This window comes from Oncorhynchus mykiss, chromosome 2, assembly GCF_057628025.1.
Source record: "Oncorhynchus mykiss isolate SJ-2025 chromosome 2, ASM5762802v1, whole genome shotgun sequence".
NCBI classification, from domain to species: domain Eukaryota; kingdom Metazoa; phylum Chordata; class Actinopteri; order Salmoniformes; family Salmonidae; genus Oncorhynchus; species Oncorhynchus mykiss.
Window position 1 is genome coordinate 61,666,736 of NC_143023.1, and position 17,995 is coordinate 61,684,730.

A 17,995-nucleotide genomic window follows, 5' to 3' on the forward strand; every position below is an offset into this window, starting at 1 on the left:
GGAGTGATGCACCAGATCACCTGGCCTCAACCCAATTAAGATGGTTTGAGATTAATTGGACCGCAGAGTGAAGGAAAAGCAGCCAACGATTGCTCAGCATATGTAGGAACTCTTTCAAGACTGTTGGAAAAGTAGTCCAGGTGAAGCTGGCTCATGCCAAGAGTGTGCAAAGCTGTTATCACGGCAAAGGGTGGCTACTTTGAAGAATCTCAAATATTAAATATATTTGAATTTGTTTAACACTTTTTGGTTACTACATGATTCCATATGTGTTTCATAGTTTTGATGTCTTCACTATTCTACAATTTAGAAAATAGTAAAAATAAAGAAAAACCCTTGAAGGTGTGGGTGCATCCAAACTTCTGAATGGTACTGTATAGCTTACACCAAAGGGTAAAAGCTATATATATTTTGAGCAAAATAGTGCATCTCAGCATCTGTGGTCTAAGATTTATGCTTAATGATGTGGACTGCAAATTACATCATGATGGAAGTAGGCCTGGGCTCACAGAAATAAGAATGAATAGAATGGGCTTGGAACTATAACCCTGGAAATTGACTGGTAACTTCATGGGTACACTCCCAGTGGCTGCCTGGTATTGTGACGCAATAATTTCAATGTTTTTTTTGAATTTCTATTCATTCTTATTTCTAAGCCAGTTTAATATTCAGTAGCATTCAAGCTTTGGCAACCTCAGATGAAGTACGATGTTTTACCGGCTCATTTTGGAGAACGAATTAGGCGTGTAGCATGGACTGCGACGACGCCCGAAAAGTAAGTCAATTTCTATCGCTACAGGCCTACCTTGAAATGACTGTAGACAGGTTTTGTATTGATTACACTGAACAATTTATGGAAACGGGTGCATGCCTGAGGTTATGTGTAAATCCCCTGTCGCCAGCATGGAGTCTATAAAATTGATCAATTTGGCTTAGATCATTGTGTGTTAGGAATTGCCATTTAATCAGACCCGTATGCCCGAGACCGCTCACGCACACCAGGTGTCAGGAAACATTTACTAAGGGAGCAGTAGAAATCGATGAGGGGGCACATTTTTGGGCGGTTGTTGCATTGGAATTATATTGAATTCTGCTTATATCACAAACATACATTTCAAATGCTGAGACTCAGAGATCATTGAGTGCATTTGAAGTAAGGTAGGTTGGTGCAAAATCTGTAGTATTTCCGCTGCGTATCAGCACCATGTACAGTGCCCTACACACTAAAGCAAGGCCGTTTGGTAATGAATATAGGCTACAAGATAGATAGGGTAATTCACTTATTACAAACAGCCTATGTGAATGCAGCTGTACAAAATAATACAAACTAAATGCTGAAAGTAGCCTAGTTATTCATGCATGCAAACAAAAATAGGCTACTGAATAGCAGTTTGGCTTGGAATAGCCTACTGACACAACTGTGAATGCAACGAATGATCGTGAACAGCGGTACCAAGTAGCATGACTAGTAAACAAAATGTAAGATTGATAAAGATATGACACAATCTACAGTATATTAAGGCTAGTTACATTAACAGTAAACAAATGCAGCAAACAACCAAAACATAGTATACAGCCTGCTACAGTGAGATGCAGCCATGCACAGCTGTCTTGCCAAAACAACAGGCCCGCTTCAAACATGGAAAGTCGTGCTGGTCAGGGGTTCAGCATCACGCTGTGATAATGTACAATGCACTTCTGTAGATCAAATTAGATCCACATAATCAATTTAAGCAATGCCAGCCTACCATAAATACGTTTCCAATATGTACTATTCAATTTACAACCACGAAACCAATAGGCTACAAAGAAAACCATAATAGAATGTATCTACTGTATTTCTAGGATTAAACATACCAATATGTACAGTGCTTTCGGAAAGTATTCACACCCCTTGACTTTTTCACATTTTGTTGTGTTACAGCCTGAATATAACATTTACAGTGGGGCAAAAAAGTATTTAGTCAGCCACCAATTGTGCAAGTTCTCCCACTTAAAAAGATGAGAGAGGCCTGTAATTTTCATCATAGGTACACTTCAACTATGACAGACAAAATGAGGGGAAAAAAATCCAGAAAATCACATTGTGGGATTTTTAATGAATTTATTTGCAAATTATGGTGGAAAATAAGTGTTTGGTCACCTACACACAAGCAAGATTTCTGTCTCTCACAGACCTGTAACTTCTTCTTTAAGAGGCTCCTCTGTCCTCCACTCGTTACCTGTACCTGCTTGAACTTGTTATCAGTATAAAAGACACCTGTCCACAACCTCAAACAGTCACACTCCAAACTCCACTATGGCCAAGACCAAAGAGCTGTCAAAGGACACCAGAAACAAATTGTAGACCTGCACCAGGCTGGGAAGACTGAGTCTGCAATAGGTAAGCAGCTTGGTTTGAAGAAATCAACTGTGGGAGCAATTATTAGGAAATGGAAAACATACAAGACCACTGATCATCTCCCTCGATCTGGGGCTCCACGCAAGATCTCACCCGTGGGGTCAAAATGATCACAAGAACAGTGAGCAAAAATCCCAGAACCACACAGGGGGACCTAGTGAATGACCTGCAGAGAGCTGGGACCAAAGTAACAAAGCCTACCATCAGTAACACACTACGCCGCCAGGGACTCAAATCCTTTTCAGTTATTCTATAATATAGGATATAATCAATGTTGATTTTATCTTGTGCAAACATTATCTTAATAATTTTCACTGTCAAAACTCAGTTCATCTATTAATTTCATACCTGCTCCCCCAAAAAGGCTCTTACAGTGCCTTGCGAAAGTATTCGGCCCCCTTGAACTTTGCAACCTTTTGCCACATTTCAGGCTTCAAACATAAAGATATAAAACTGTATTTTTTTGTGAAGAATCAACAACAAGTAGGACACAATCATGAAGTGGAACGACATTTATTGGATATTTCAAACTTTTTTAACAAATGAAAAACTGAAAAATTGGGCGTGCAAAATTATTCAGCCCCCTTAAGTTAATACTTTGTAGCGCCACCTTTTGCTGCTATTACAGCTGTAAGTCGCTTGGGGTATGTCTCTATCAGTTTTGCACATCGAGAGACTGAAATTTTTTCCCATTCCTCCTTGCAAAACAGCTCAAGCTCAGTGAGGTTGGATGGAGAGCATTTGTGAACAGCAGTTTTCAGTTCTTTCCACAGATTCTCGATTGGATTCAGGTCTGGACTTTGTCTTGGCCATTCTAACACCTGGATACGTTTATTTTTGAACCATTCCATTGTAGATTTTGCTTTATGTTTTGGATCATTGTCTTGTTGGAAGACAAATCTCCGTCCCAGTCTCAGGTCTTTTGCAGACTCCATCAGGTTTTCTTCCAGAATGGTCCTGTATTTGATTCCATCCATCTTCCCATCAATTTTAACCATCTTCCCTGTCCCTGCTGAAGAAAAGCAGGCCCAAACCATGATGCTGCCACCACCATGTTTGACAGTGGGGATGGTGTGTTCAGCTGTGTTGCTTTTACGCCAAACATAACGTTTTGCATTGTTGCCAAAAAGTTCAATTTTGGTTTCATCTGACCAGAGCACCTTCTTCCACATGTTTGGTGTGTCTCCCAGGTGGCTTGTGGCAAACTTTAAACAACACTTTTTATGGATATCTTTAAGAAATGGCTTTCTTCTTGCCACTCTTCCATAAAGGCCAGATTTGTGCAATATACGACTGATTGTTGTCCTATGGACAGAGTCTCCCACCTCAGCTGTAGATCTCTGCAGTTCATCCAGAGTGATCATGGGCCTCTTGGCTGCATCTCTGATCAGTCTTCTCCTTGTATGAGCTGAAAGTTTAGAGGGACGGCCAGGTCTTGGTAGATTTGCAGTGGTCTGATACTCCTTCCATTTCAATATTATCGCTTGCACAGTGCTCCTTGGGATGTTTAAAGCTTGGGAAATCTTTTTGTATCCAAATCCGGCTTTAAACTTCTTCACAACAGTATCTCGGACCTGCCTGGTGTGTTCCTTGTTCTTCATGATGCTCTCTGCGCTTTTGACGGACCTCTGAGACTATCACAGTGCAGGTGCATTTATACGGAGACTTAATTACACACAGGTGGATTGTATTTATCATCATTAGTCATTTAGGTCAACATTGGATCATTCAGAGATCCTCACTGAACTTCTGGAGAGAGTTTGCTGCACTGAAAGTAAAGGGGCTGAATAATTTTGCACTCCCAATTTTTCAGTTTTTGATTTGTTAAAAAAGTTTGAAATATCCAATAAATGTCGTTCCACTTCATGATTGTGTCCCACTTGTTGTTGATTCTTCACAAAAAAATACAGTTTTATATCTTTATGTTTGAAGCCTGAAATGTGGCAAAAGGTCGCAAAGTTCAAGGGGGCCGAATACTTTCGCAAGGCACTGTACATTTTCATTTTTATTTACAAATACAAAAATATTGCATGGATGGACATTGACAGGAATAAAACCTAGTATTGACGTGGTTGTACTGTCCTAATACACCCTCACATGGCAACTTTGATCCGCATTGATACTAATCATCTAGGCCACAGGGATTGGTGGAAGTCATGCAAAACAGTTTTTTCTGCATTCATGTAAAGATGGCACTGAAGCAGACACATTGAGCACACGTTTGGAATGTCAAAGCCTGTTGTACTAATTACATATGCCACCAACAAAGGTGATGGATACAATTTGGGATTTTAACTTCCCTGACCAGGACAGTCACGCAATACTGGAATATAAAAGAAAACCAGAAACCCTAAACATGTGAGTGGATATATTATTAATGAGCTAGCCATGCTGTGTGTGTGCGCTCATCCGGAAAAAGAGTGTGCGTGGCTTTTGACAATTCAGTATGGGGTGCACGTCCAACTGACCGTCAGCTGGCTAAAGATCGTGTGTGTGGTGTAACTTTACGGATTCAAATAACCCATTGAATGTCAGAATACAACTAAAAGGATGATATTAAATCCAGGTATAATAGATTGAAGCTTTTCAGAGCAAGTTGAACCATCATTTCCCCCGGGAATGCTGTGCCATGGTGTTGTATCCCTAGATTAGCAATGTATGTGTGTGTAGCTGTCAGTCAGTGTCATACAGGTTCGATTGCATCACTATCAGAATAGAATGATATGATACAAAGGTTAAACGCAGTAACTGCAGCCAAGGGCAGGTTGAAACCTGAATTGAATTTACCTTGGTTTCACAGTAACTTTTTGCAGTTACTGCTATTACGACCCCCATTTTCTCCAAAACTCAATACAATAGAGGCAGGATACTTGTCCACTGACTCGCCAAACATGACCCTGTGTGAACCAAGGTCCTTTACACCACCAATTAATCCACACATAAAACGGTCAACCGAATCGTTTCTAGTCATCTCTCCTCCTTCCAGGCTTTTTCTTCTCTTGATTCTATATTGCGATTGGCAACTTTCATAAATTAGGTGCCTTACCGCCACTGACCTCTTTGGTTTTTCAGTCACCCACGTGGGTATAACCAATGAGGAGATGGCACGTTGGTACCTGCTTCTATAAACCAATGAGGAGATGGGAGAGGCAGGACTTGCAGTGTGATCTGCATCAGAAATAGAACTGTCTTCTATTTTAGCCCTTTGCTATGCAGACGCTCGTTGGCGCGCCCAAGCAGTGTGGGTGCAATAATTGAATAATATAGACGTAGTCGTGGTAATGCTTTAAATCCATCACTGCAAATGACTGACAATTTCGACATCGAATACATGTGGATCACATTTTAGGGTTGAGATATGATTCTGTGGAAGGCTTGGCAACAGAGTGCACGTGTTGCAGCAAGCCCAGGCACAACTGGAGGTGCGCTTTATGGAGTGGGCACACCATAAATAAGCCTGTAGACTATATCAGTAGGTTAAGACTACAATATCCTTTCATAGTGTTTATATCAGTACAACAACATAGGTCTATCAGATAGCGGACGTTTACTTGAGGGCATCGGGCATACCTTTTCTGGAGACACAGGATAATCAAGTTTCAGTTATGACATCACTTGTTTACAATATTAGTCAATATACCTACTATGTCAAAAAGTGCGGGCAAAGAAGAAGAAAATGTGAGTAGGCCTAGGATAATGCTTTGTTCGTTCTTCATATTAATGTCGCTTCACATTTGTATAATTCTAAAGATGGACGATGAAAGTCTATGAGATGAATATGTAGCCTACAGAATCAGTCATCATGTAGGCCTACGGCTAGTTGACTAGTTTAAGGATAGTTTAACAATGTAAATGGATCAAACACATTTGTTTTAGAGATAAGCTTGATTCAACATTTTTCATGCAAGTGAATTGGCAAAAGGTGGAATTATTACAAACCAAGTTACAGGGATGGGATCTACTATCAAAACCATTACCAAAACCCCACATCTATAAAGTTCTGTCATGATTGTCTCTGTCTTTGTAGGGGTTACAGGAAGCCCCAGAAAGGACATTCCCTGTATTCTTCAGAGGAAAACTGGGGGAGAAGGTTAGTGTGATAGTATGACATTCCAAATGATCTGAGATCCTCAATTTCTTTCAAATGAAATGTTACCTAATTATATATTTTTAATTACTTCCTTCCATTTCCAGTCCTAATTCCAAAACCATTCCCACTGTAGTATCCATTGCCCTGACATTGAGGTTTGTTAAAACACAATCCACAGCTCCATCAGGAGACCCCAGGATTTGACCTGTTGGACCCCAACATGAGAGTCATAGATGTTAGTTATAACTGCCTCCACGACAAACACCTGAAGAGTTTTTTCCGCCATCCGGAAAGGAAGAAGCGGCTGGTGAAGCAAGGCCTCATCACCTCAAATGAGAAGGCAAGGCAAACCTCCCTTTTCTTTCCAAAATCTAAAAGTGACATTTATATGGAACTGAGAAAATTGTACAGGTGTAAGCAATATGACGGCTAGGTGAAATGTTTGCCATTTTGCCTAGTTTACACAAATCCAAATCTACATATGGTCATTGTTAGTGCAGGTTGTAAAAGAGAATGTGTTCTTAATGTCTTACCTGGTTAAATACAGGCAAAATCAATCAATATTGGGGTTTCGGGTAGAGGTAGATTTGGGATTGGGTGTTTGTACACATGAACTTCCTCTAAAAATGGCTCTTTTGTGGCTCCTCCCTTTCAGGTGCTGTGTACGTGTAAAGAGTACAATCGCTACAGTAGCTACATCAAGTCAGTTCAGTTGCTGTGGGAGAAGCAGTGCTGTGCCCAGCAGGTTAGAGTGGTCTGCTTTCTAGATGCACAATTATAAAAACACAAAAGCTATATTGTAAGACACCTTTCCATGCGTTTTATTTCATCTGTGTATGTAACTTGCTGTTGCTCATGGATCGGGAAAGGGTTTTCTGATCACGTAACAAGACCAGGAAAAACTTGTGGAAGGGTGCAAATTAATCTCTCTCTCTCTCTCTCAGAAAATGCTTTTGAAGCAGTTCCTAGTCTTGCAGCAGCAAGGGGAGGTTCCGTCCCACATTTCACTGACGGATTTTAGAGATTGGCTCATTGCCAAGGGTAGAAGCTACTTCAAGAACACGTGAGTGTTATTAGAATCTTTTACTGAAATTTGTTTAAAAAAAACATAAGCAAAGGTGTGGAATCACGTTGACCTCCTATCTAGCAATAACTTAAGAAATAGAAATGGTGGACAGTTTGAGTTGTAGAAAAATTAAGGTTAATCATGTTTTATGTTTCCTTGTATGTGAAGGTTTCAGAGTGAAATGGAAGAGGGGAAGAACCTTCACTTGGCCGAACTGGCTTGGGATGTGAAACGACGCCTCAGGCTTAAGGAGCTGGAAAGAGAAGTGTGCAGGGAGCTGCGCCTGGAGCGCCGAATCCGCTGGTCGGTGATTGGACAGGTAAGGATGGAACAGCGGCACTCCTAGGGCTGATATCAACTCACAGTTGCTTAAGCAGCAGTAGGACCTCAGTGTTTCTGTTGGTATCTTCATCCATTTGCCTCTCTTTCTCACCCGTCTCTCTTAGCCTGGTAGAAAGATGGGAGATTGGAGACCCCTGGGCATGGAGACACACACACCTCTGGGAATGGACTCTCCCTTCAGACACTCCACCTCCTCGATGGACACTCTTTCCAGTCAGATCTCGACTGAGAACCTCAAGGTTACTAGGCTACATACTGCCAGACCACATATTGCCAGACCACAAACTACCAGACCACGTTCTGCCAGACCACCATCTGAAAGACCTAGCAGTGACTCTGATCACTCTGGAACCTTGTCTTCTGTGATGACCTGCTCACCACATTCAGCTAGCCCGTCAGTGGTAGGTAATTTTGGTCATGAACATGTTCCCAGCTTTCACTCTTTGGGGGCTGTAGGCATATTACTGCTTCCATGTCCCCCATTTACTGGGAAATCCATATCCAAGTACAGTGGCAAGAAAAAGTATGTCAACCCTTTGGAATTACCTGGACTTCTGCGTAAATTGGTCATAAAATGTTATCTGATCTTCATCTAAGTCACAACAATAGACAAACAATGATACTTTTTCATGTCTTTATTGAACACACGGTGTAAACATTCACAGTGCAGGGTGGAAAAAGTACACTCAGCAAAAAAAGAAACTTCCCTTTTTCAGGATCCTTTCTTTGAAAGATAATTCATATATATCCAAATAACTTCACAGATCTTCATTTTAAAGGGTATAAACACTGTTTCCCATGCTTGTTCAATGAACCATGAACAATTAATGAACATGCATTTGTGGAACGATCGTTAAAACACTAACAGCTTACAGACGATAGGCAATTAAGGTCACAGTTATGAAAACTTAGGAAACTAAAGAGGCCTTTCTACTGACTCTGAATAACACCAAAAGAAAGATGCCCAGGGTCCCTGCTCATCTGCGTGAACGTGCCTTAGGTATGCTGCAAGGAGGCATGAGGACTGCAGATGTGGCCAGGGCAATAAATTGCAATGTCCGTACTGTGAGACGCCTAAGACAGCGCTACAGTGAGACAGGACGGACAGCTGACCGTCCTCGCAGTGGCAGACCTCGTGTAACAACACCTGCTCAGGATCGGTACATCCGAACATCACACCTTCGGGACAGGTACAGGATGGCAACAACAACTGCCCGAGTTACACCAGGAACGCACAATCCCTCCATCAGTGCTCAGACTGTCCGCAATGGCCTGTTGTAAGGAAACCGGCAACAACGTCGCCAATGGGCACAAACCCACCATCGCTGGACCAGACAGGACTGTCAAAAAGTGCTCTTCACTGACGAGTCATGGTTTTGTTTCACCAGGGGTGATGGTCGGATTCGCGTTTATCGTCGAAGGAATGAGCGTTACACGGAGGCCTGTACTCTGGAGCGGTATCGATTTGGAGGTGGAGGGTTCGTCATGGTCTTGGGCGGTGTGTCACTATCATCGGGCTGAGCTTGTTGTCATTGGAGGCAGTCTCAACGCTGTGCGTTACAGGGAAGACAACCTCCTCCCTCATGTGATATCCTTCCTGCAGGCTCATCCTGACATGACCCTCCAGCATGACAATGCCACCAGCCATACTGCTCGTTCTGTGCAAGATTTCCTGCAAGACAGGAATGTCTGTGTTCTGCCATGGCCAGCGAAGAGCCGTATCTCAATCCCATTGAGCACATCTGGGACCTGTTGGATCGAAGGGTGAGGGCTAGGGCACGATGGGTAGATTAACAAGAAGTTAAGCTTTAATTTGGTGTTTTGCACTTATGAATGTATGAAAGTGAAATATTTTGAAAAAATATTTTTGAATTTCGCGCTCTGCCATTTCAGCGGATGTTGTCGAGGGGTTCCCCTAGCCTTAAGAAGATGTCTCAGTTGTTCAATCTTGTATGTTCATACAATTATTTGCACATGTTAAGTTTGCTGATAATAAACACAGTTGACAGTGAGAGGACGTTTATGTTTTTGCTGAGTTTATGTGAACCCTTGGTTTTAATAAACGGTTTACCCTACTTTGGCAGCAATAACCTCAATGTTTTCTGTAGTTGCAGATCAGACCTGAGCAACGGTCAGGAGGAATTTTATACCATTCCTCTTTACAAAACAGTTTCAGTTTAGCAATATTTTTGGGATGTCTGGTGTGAACCGCTCTCTTGAGGCCCTGCCACAGCATCTCAATCGGGTTGAGGTCCCCTACTCTGACTGGGCCACTCCAGTAGGCAAATATTCTTCTGTTGCAGCTATTCTGTTGTTGATTTACTTCTGTGTTTTGGGTCGTTGTCCTGTTACATCACCCAACTTCTGTTGAGCTTCAATTGGCGAACAGCGTTACAATCTCCTGCAAAATGTCTTGATAAACTTGGCAATTCATTTTTCCATCGATGATAGCTAGCTGCCCAGACCCTGAGGCAGCAATGATACCATACTCCCTTCACCATACTTTACAGTTGGGATGAGGTTTTGATATTGGTGTGCTGTGCTTTTTTTCTCCACAGTGTTGTGTGTTCCTTTCAAACAATTCAACTTTAGTTTCATCTCTCCACAGAATCTGGAACATCCAGATGCTCTTTTGCAGGACAGCCACTCCTAGGGAGAGTAGCAACAGTGCTGAACTTTCTCCATTTATATACAATTTGTCTAACCGTGGAGTGATGAACATCAAGGCTTTTAGAGATACTTTTGTAACCTTTTCCAGCTATATGCAAGTCAACAATTCTTAATCCTGGTTTTTCTGAGATCTCTTTTGCTTGAGGCATGGTTCACATCAGGCAGTGCTTCTTGTAAATAGCAAACTCACATTTTGTGAGTGTTTTTTTTTTAGGGCAGACAGCTCTAACCAACATCTCCAATCTCGTCTCAATGATTGTACTCCAGGTTAGCTAACTCCAATTAGTGATTAGCCTAGGGGTTCAAATACTTTTTTCAACTTACACTGTGAATGTTTAAATGATGTATAGACAAGACAAATGCACTCATTTGTGTGTTATTAGTTTAAGCAGAATGTGTTAATCTGTTGTTGTGATTTAGATGAAGATTAAATCCAATTTTATGACCAATTTATGCAGACATTCAAATAATTCCAATAGGGTTCATATACTTTGTCTTGCCACTGTATTTGGATGATATGATATGCGTTTGCCACTTTGGTAAATGTAAAAAGTCTAGATGAGGAAGATGATTAAGTTGCAACAATGGAGACCACGCATTTGACATAGAGTAATTGCTAAAAAAGAAAGAAAGGTATACTTGTTATATTTACTTTTTTAAATAATTTGATATGTATTAACATGTGTTTTGATTTCCAACATACTGTAAATCTTAATCAATTCTGTTGATTTTCATAAATACAGATTACTGTTAGGGACTTGCTGCTCCTGATTGGGCACATAACGAGCTCAGTATTGGAGGAGGTAAATAGCATCCTGATCCCTGCCTTGGTTGACCTTATAAGGCTGAGAGCTTCAGAAAGTACTGCAGAGAATATGCTCCCCATCAGCAAAGACACCAACAAAGATTCAACCCAGGGCTCTGTCAGCTGTACCTCCCTACTCTCCAAAGTCAATGTGATCTGTCTCACTCAAAGTCCTGACAGTAGGTCCTCCCCAATCTCCATTGATGAACCAGTCACTGCTGTCCAGACTTATTGTAGCAGCAGTTCTCTGTCCTGTGAGGAACGAGCTCACTCAACCTCCAATCAGGTCTCTACTGAGAACCTCCATGCTGCTAGGCCATGTTCTGCTACGCCACAGTCTGCCAGGCCACAGTCTGACATACAATGTACTGCCGCTGATGTCTATGAACCCCCATCTGCTGTAGTGGGCTGCACACCACATTTAGCTAGCCCAGGTTTGATATGTCATTTTAGTCATGGACATGTCATCCCCTTCAAACAGACCTTGGCCAGTTTCTCCTCCTCCAACACCGGCTTCCCTTCCAGCCAGGGCTCATCTACCAGAAGCTCCATAGTGTCTACCGCTTTGAAACTCTCAGCCACTGATATGCCTCCCAAGCAGTGGTCAGCCAGGAGCACCTCCTCCTCCTCGGGCTCCATCAAGCTTTTTGACCGAATGAGTGATATTCCTTGTTCCTTGGCTGTGAGCTCTATTTCAACTGTTCCTAGACCTGACTCTAGCAGCAGCCCTGTGAGGGAGAATCAATTTGCTACTGAGGTCTCGTCGATCTGCCTCAGCCAAGATAGAAATGGCCAAGGAGGGAGTGTGACACCTCCAGCCCCTTTGGATGTTTCCCTCCCCTCCATTATTGAGCGGGCTGGTGGACTTGTATGTTCCGTCATCTCCCAGTCTTTAGCAATTGTGGAGGCGCGGTCAAGTGTGAATGGTGAGGAGGGCTCTCCATCTCCCACCACAGTCTCCCATTCTCCTACAAGGGTGTTTGTCAGCCACTTAAGGAGTAGCCCACTAGGTGAGGACCTTGTAGATTCAACACTTGCGGATGTTATCTCTGTCCTGAAAATGGAGGGAATTCTTTCCTCCTCTCCGACTTTGGAGGAGGAGCTGCTTGATCTCTCCTCCAGTTGTTCTTCGTCATCCAGCGAAACACTGCAATGTGTGTCTGTTGGCCCTCTTGGCAGTGGGTCGGAGACGTCCTTCAAACTTCTTGGGGGTCGTACTCTGAGTATCGCCACCCCAACGGCCCATGTTACCACAGAGGACTTAGAAGTCTACAGTGATGAGATCATTGACGAAATCCTTATTATAATGAGGACCAAAAAAGATGATGAAAGTGGAAGTGACGTCTCTGGTGCATCAACACCATGCAACACACCAGCACCACAGAGCCGGTCCTCTTCTGCACTGAGGGGAGTGCTTCCCCATGACAGGAGGATACTCAACACAACACTGCTTGGAATCCAGAACACACTAGACAGTGAGAACCTCACAGGAGAGTGTTCCACCTCACCACAGGAGAATGCCAGAGTCCTGGAGATGATAAAGTTGCTGCAGAGGCGCCTTGAGGGGACACCCTCAGAGTCCTCCATCCATATCACAGATGTGGCTTCACCCTTGGGCTTTCCTCTCCCTGTATCTCTCTATGCTGTTCAGTCGTGTGTATTTGCCACTGACAAAGACCTGAAGGCGGAAAGAGTGAAGGGAGTCTTTGAAAGCCTGAGATCCCAGTTTATGAGCTACTCCATCAAGCCTGTGAGTAACATCATTACCAGGGCAACAACAAAGATGGCTGCCTCCAATCAGCTTAGTTCAGAGACCCTCCAGGCAGCATCAGCAAAATCATCTGCTGTGGCTCAGAACCTTATTAGTTCGGTTTTATTTAAAGTTGCCAAGGTGTCCTGCTCTGATGACTTAGAGGGTCTGGGTGATCATCTCAGATGCCCCTCAACTTTGACCAGAGTTCTGACACCTTTGACCTCGGAGAAAGCTACACTGACACCTGCTGTTCTGAAGATCAGAAGGGAGATGTCTAAGGAAGTGGCCACCGAACTCCAGAGTTTCTTGATCAAGGAATCACTTACTGGCACCCAGACACCATCCAATGGACATATTTGCACTTCTGGTTCTGCCCCAAGGGAAGCTGTGCGGGACATCCTGAGGAAAACCAAAGAGGAGGCTTCCAACAAAAGCTTGAATAATATTTTCTCTGTTAATTTGGATGAGTGGCTCACAGACTCCATTGCAGATGCCTTATATCCAAAGCTGCATGACAGATTGGAGTCCAAGAGAGAGCTGCAGGCTTCTTATTACAGCTCCCAGATCAGCTGTAGCCTCAGCCCCTTCGAAGTTGAGAGCAGCCTAGAGCTCCAGGAGTTCACTGACCCACTTTCTGAGTCAGTATTGTGTCTCCTGGATAGGACATTTGGAGCTCAGAACTTAAATACAGGCGGGGATGTTTTACAATATGTCACAGACCCAACCTATAATAACCTTTTGATTGGATCCCACACCAACGACGTCAATGTGGTTGTGCACACGATTGCAGTGGAGGAGTTGCCTGTTGAGGGTTGTATTACGCAAAGTGAGGCCATTCATGGCCTTCACAAGAAGCAAGAGTTACCTCCCAGCACCAGTGGCAGAGGGAATGAGACGCCGAGCCCTACTAATTGCCTACTGGAGGGTGTAGTGGGGAAACTGGTACGGCAGATGCTATTTCAGGGCCTTGACATCCCTGAGGTACCCATGAACTACAGCCGCTCTGAGAACTTTAAGATACAGTATGAACTGGTGGCAAAGCTTTGTCCTCTGATGGTAAGGACAATCATGGCTACAACCATAGCCAATCAACCACCTACTCTTCAAGAAGCAGTGATGTCTTCCGAGAACATCCATGTGAAAGAGCTGTGTGAGGCAGGTATCAAACACCTCAAAGAGAACCATGTATCCGATGACTCTGAGACAAACATCATGGTCAGAGGGGCTTTGAGTGAAATTGAATCCTGTATGATTGAGACCTCCGACAAGGACTCTCCCAGTCTACATTCCACACCAGAGGTGGTTGTAGACCTGATCACCAAGCTGCTTCATGGGTATGAGCTTGACACAGAAGACTTTGCATCACCTGTGTCATCCCCAACCACCACTCTCTCTGATGTGGCAATGGACATGGTGGTTTCTGTCCTTCGGGACATGTCTGATTCCCCAGACGTTACCTCAGCATTGGAAATGACCAAGGATCTCAAGACGCCGTACTCCCGCCCCTCAAGTGCAAGGATTGTAAGTGCCCTCTGCAGAGAGCTGGAGGAGCAAATGGGCTCTCCTGATGCTCTGAGGCGAGCTTTGAGCCGTGGCAGCGGGGAGATGACAACAGCCATTGCGAGTGCAGTCACCAGGGAAGTCAACCGTCTGGGTTCAATTGTCCCCAAAGTCTCTATCAGGCCGCTCTCCTCAGACATCTGCCTAAGGACAGACCAGGACAAGGTCATCGTTAAGAGCCGATGTGGCTCGGCTGAGGTGAAGGCATCCCAACCGGTGTATATTATTGTTCATGTAGAGGCGGTGATGGATATCATTGTCCGGCTGCGGTCTCTGATTGTTCCTCGGACCCAGGATAAACTGGCCAGCTGGACCCTAGTTGAGGATGTGACCAACAAGCTGTCCAGTGCTCTGTGGGTGAGGGTGACTAACAGGTGGAGGGAAGCAAATGTCTGCCTGAAGGCAACAGACATCTTTCAGTTGGTGCTGTCTGTGCATAGAAAGTTGATGCAACGCTATGGCACAGAGGAAGCCCTACAGAAGATACTGTGCCACAAGGCACCCAAGCTGCACAAGGACATTGTCTGTCTTGTCACGAACGGAATTATGGATGCACCATCCAAACTTCAAGGCACCAAAAATCTGGAATCTACACTCAACTTGAAAGAATTGACAGCCTTGTTTAATGAAATGACAACCCGTCAATCTTTGAATAAGAAAGCTGAGCAGAGCAGCATCAAGATTGAGGTTGAACAGCCGGAGTGGTCCACTGTGGAACAAGTGACATCCGGTTCCACCAGCTTCATTAGGGAGCTTATATTAGAAGAAGTCCTGATGAAACTTGTCAAGAAGATATGCCGTATGCCAAAAAGGACCAACAAGCGTCAGCGCATCCAGATCAGTGATCTGGTGACTGATCTGATCCGATTGTTCGACGATGAGGTGGCCAAATATCTGATTGAGGAAATGGAAAGCCAGCAAAAAAGTTTCAATTCTAAGATGACATCGAAGCTGGCAGATGCCATCTACACTGACCTTGGGAAGGTCAAGCGTTTGAAACGCTCCTTGAAAATTGACGATTTATTTGAGGATCAGGAGATGCTTTCCATTGTCTCTGTCATTGTTTCCCACAAGCTACTGGCCATCTTGAAACCCTCAGTTTCCAACCCATATGACCGTGAGACCTCAGACCTTGAAGACTCATGCAGTAATGATTTGGAGGATGCGGAATCTGAGGGGGTGCATTATACAACTGGCAGAAAGGTAAGACAAGCTCAGATTACTCTTGAATGGTCATTGGTTGTGCTTTTTGATATCGGCACCAGTAAGTATAGTTGTATAATTATAGGAATATGTAAAGGAAGTGAAATTGAAGTTTAATTGTGCATTCTTGAATTCTGATCACAGTCCAAAATGAGCATCGTCCTTACAGACACTACAATCCAGCCAGAGATGTACATTGCTGTGGATTCTCCACCTATGAGTGAGTATTCCTGGGGGGGAAATGTTCTTATGGGACAATTATATATAAAGAAGTAATAAATTATTGTTTTATCAGACAATTGTCCATCTGAAATTCTTACATATTTTCATCTTCTTGCCAGTTAAATTATCCAAGATGAGGAAAGGCATCCGGGACTTCTTCTGGGGAGTCCAGAAGGCCTGGAAACGCTTGGTCACCTGCAAGTCCTCTGGGTCCTCTGATGGGTAGCCTGGATGACGTTCAGCCCATGTCAGTTGCTTTTTGCCAGGCTACATCTGAGGAGGACACCACAACTGGCCTCAATACAACATTTTTATTTTTGTTGGTCATTTCTGTTTTCATTTTGAATCCCCTAATGCTGCTATATTTGAACCAGGCTGTCAGTGGACTAGCTTACCATTAGTTTATACTCCTTAAGGAAGATCCACTATAGGCTAGTCAACACCACAATTCCATCTGGTTCTTTTGATCCCTTATTAGCTCCTAATCCTGTAACTAGGAATGTGAGCTTCTAAATGTCATTCAAACATCTACAGCTTCTCCTGTGATTAGGAAGATAAGCTAAGAAGCCCAACCAATTGACTAGATGTGCTGTACATCTGATGCCCTCTCCCTATTGTAATCATTGATCCACGTCCATGGCAGCCTCTAAATTTGATGTAGATATTTAGCCTAAATTAAAAAATGACAAGGAGGGTAGGCCGACAGCAGCTTCTACTCTTACGATTAGGAAAGTGGTGCTAAACTTTTTGGGCTTTGGAGCGTTATATTATAGTAGAAATAATGTAAATGAATAAAAGTTAATTGATGTATGTCAACTTGATGGCGATATTTGCTTGCTCAACAAAAGCTATATTGGTGTTAGGTCTGAAGTTGCATGACATTCACATATTTATTTAATTGTCACGGCCTTGAAAGGTTGAGTCGAACAGGTGAAATGCATACTTACATCTTCCTCTAACTCTGCCTTGGCAGAGAAGGGCTTGATGAATCATATACAGTATATTGAATTCAGAGTTTCTTGTATGAAATACAACATTGCTGTCTGCCAAATGAATTAGCAGTATTAAAGCAGTGTAATATACACTGAGTGTACAATACATGAGTGCTCTTCCCATGACATAGATGGCCCAGGTGAATCAAGGTGAAAGCTATGATCCTTTATTGATGTCACAGTGTAGATGCTGGGTTTTTGACGCGTAACAGTGTCCCGTGTGTATCAAGAATGGTCCACCAACCAAAGGACACCCAGCCAACTTGACACAACTGTGGGAAGCATAGGAGTCAACATGGACCAGCATCCCAGTGGAATGCTTTTGACACTTTGTAGAGTCCATGCCCCGACGAATTGAGGCTGATCTGCTGGTGGAAAAGGGTGCAACTAAATATTAGGAAGGTGTTCTTGATGTTTTGTGCACTCAGTGCATATACTTCAGGTTGTATATATTTGAAGTTACAGGAGAATGTGAGTCTTATGGCCAGCTGCCATATTCTTGCATGTATTCTGCATCCTGAACCGTGAAGCCTGGCCAGCGAGTTTAGTATGATTTGACATATGATATTTATGCACCACATGTTTATGTGACTACTCTATGTTTGCCTAACTTGGGGAGACAAAGAAAGTAATACTTACTTTCAGAAGAGGACTTAGACATATTGAAAAGTAGTGCACTGTATAGAGTGCCATTTGGGATGCAAGTTCAGACTTAGTTTTAATAAGGGGATTAGGTCTGCTAGCCAGTGTTCCGTCTCTCTCTCCCTCTCCTGCAGGCATGCTCATGTACAATAAGGTGTTTTCGGGGCATGATGACTCAGCTCATTGGTGACCAAACTCACCTTTTTTAGGTGGGCCAGTAGTAAGTTGTGTGGCAACCCTGCCTGTTAG

General features: G+C 43.3%; 1 protein-coding gene across 1 annotated transcript; it reads left to right on the forward strand.

Moving 5' to 3' along the window:
* Positions 1–550: 550 nt before the first annotated feature.
* On the forward strand, positions 551–16,928 carry LOC110510683 (uncharacterized). Its single transcript, XM_036952487.2, has 10 exons — positions 551–775; positions 6,429–6,491; positions 6,670–6,831; positions 7,147–7,236; positions 7,436–7,554; positions 7,726–7,876; positions 8,004–8,300; positions 11,313–15,890; positions 16,035–16,110; positions 16,232–16,928. The coding sequence occupies exons 1-10, from the start codon at positions 752–754 to the stop codon at positions 16,336–16,338; spliced, it is 5,667 nt and encodes a 1,888-aa protein (XP_036808382.2). The 5' UTR covers positions 551–751; the 3' UTR covers positions 16,339–16,928.
* Positions 16,929–17,995: the final 1,067 nt, after the last annotated feature.

Excerpts from the sequence above, each read along its gene's own strand:
- LOC110510683 (XM_036952487.2), top strand. The coding sequence starts at position 752 with ATGGACTGCGACGACGCCCGAAAA. Across the intron at positions 7,555-7,725 it reads AGAAGCTACTTCAAGAACAC|GTTTCAGAGTGAAATGGAAG; the intron begins GTGAGTGTTATT and ends TTGTATGTGAAG. Across the intron at positions 16,111-16,231 it reads TGTGGATTCTCCACCTATGA|TTAAATTATCCAAGATGAGG; the intron begins GTGAGTATTCCT and ends TCTTCTTGCCAG.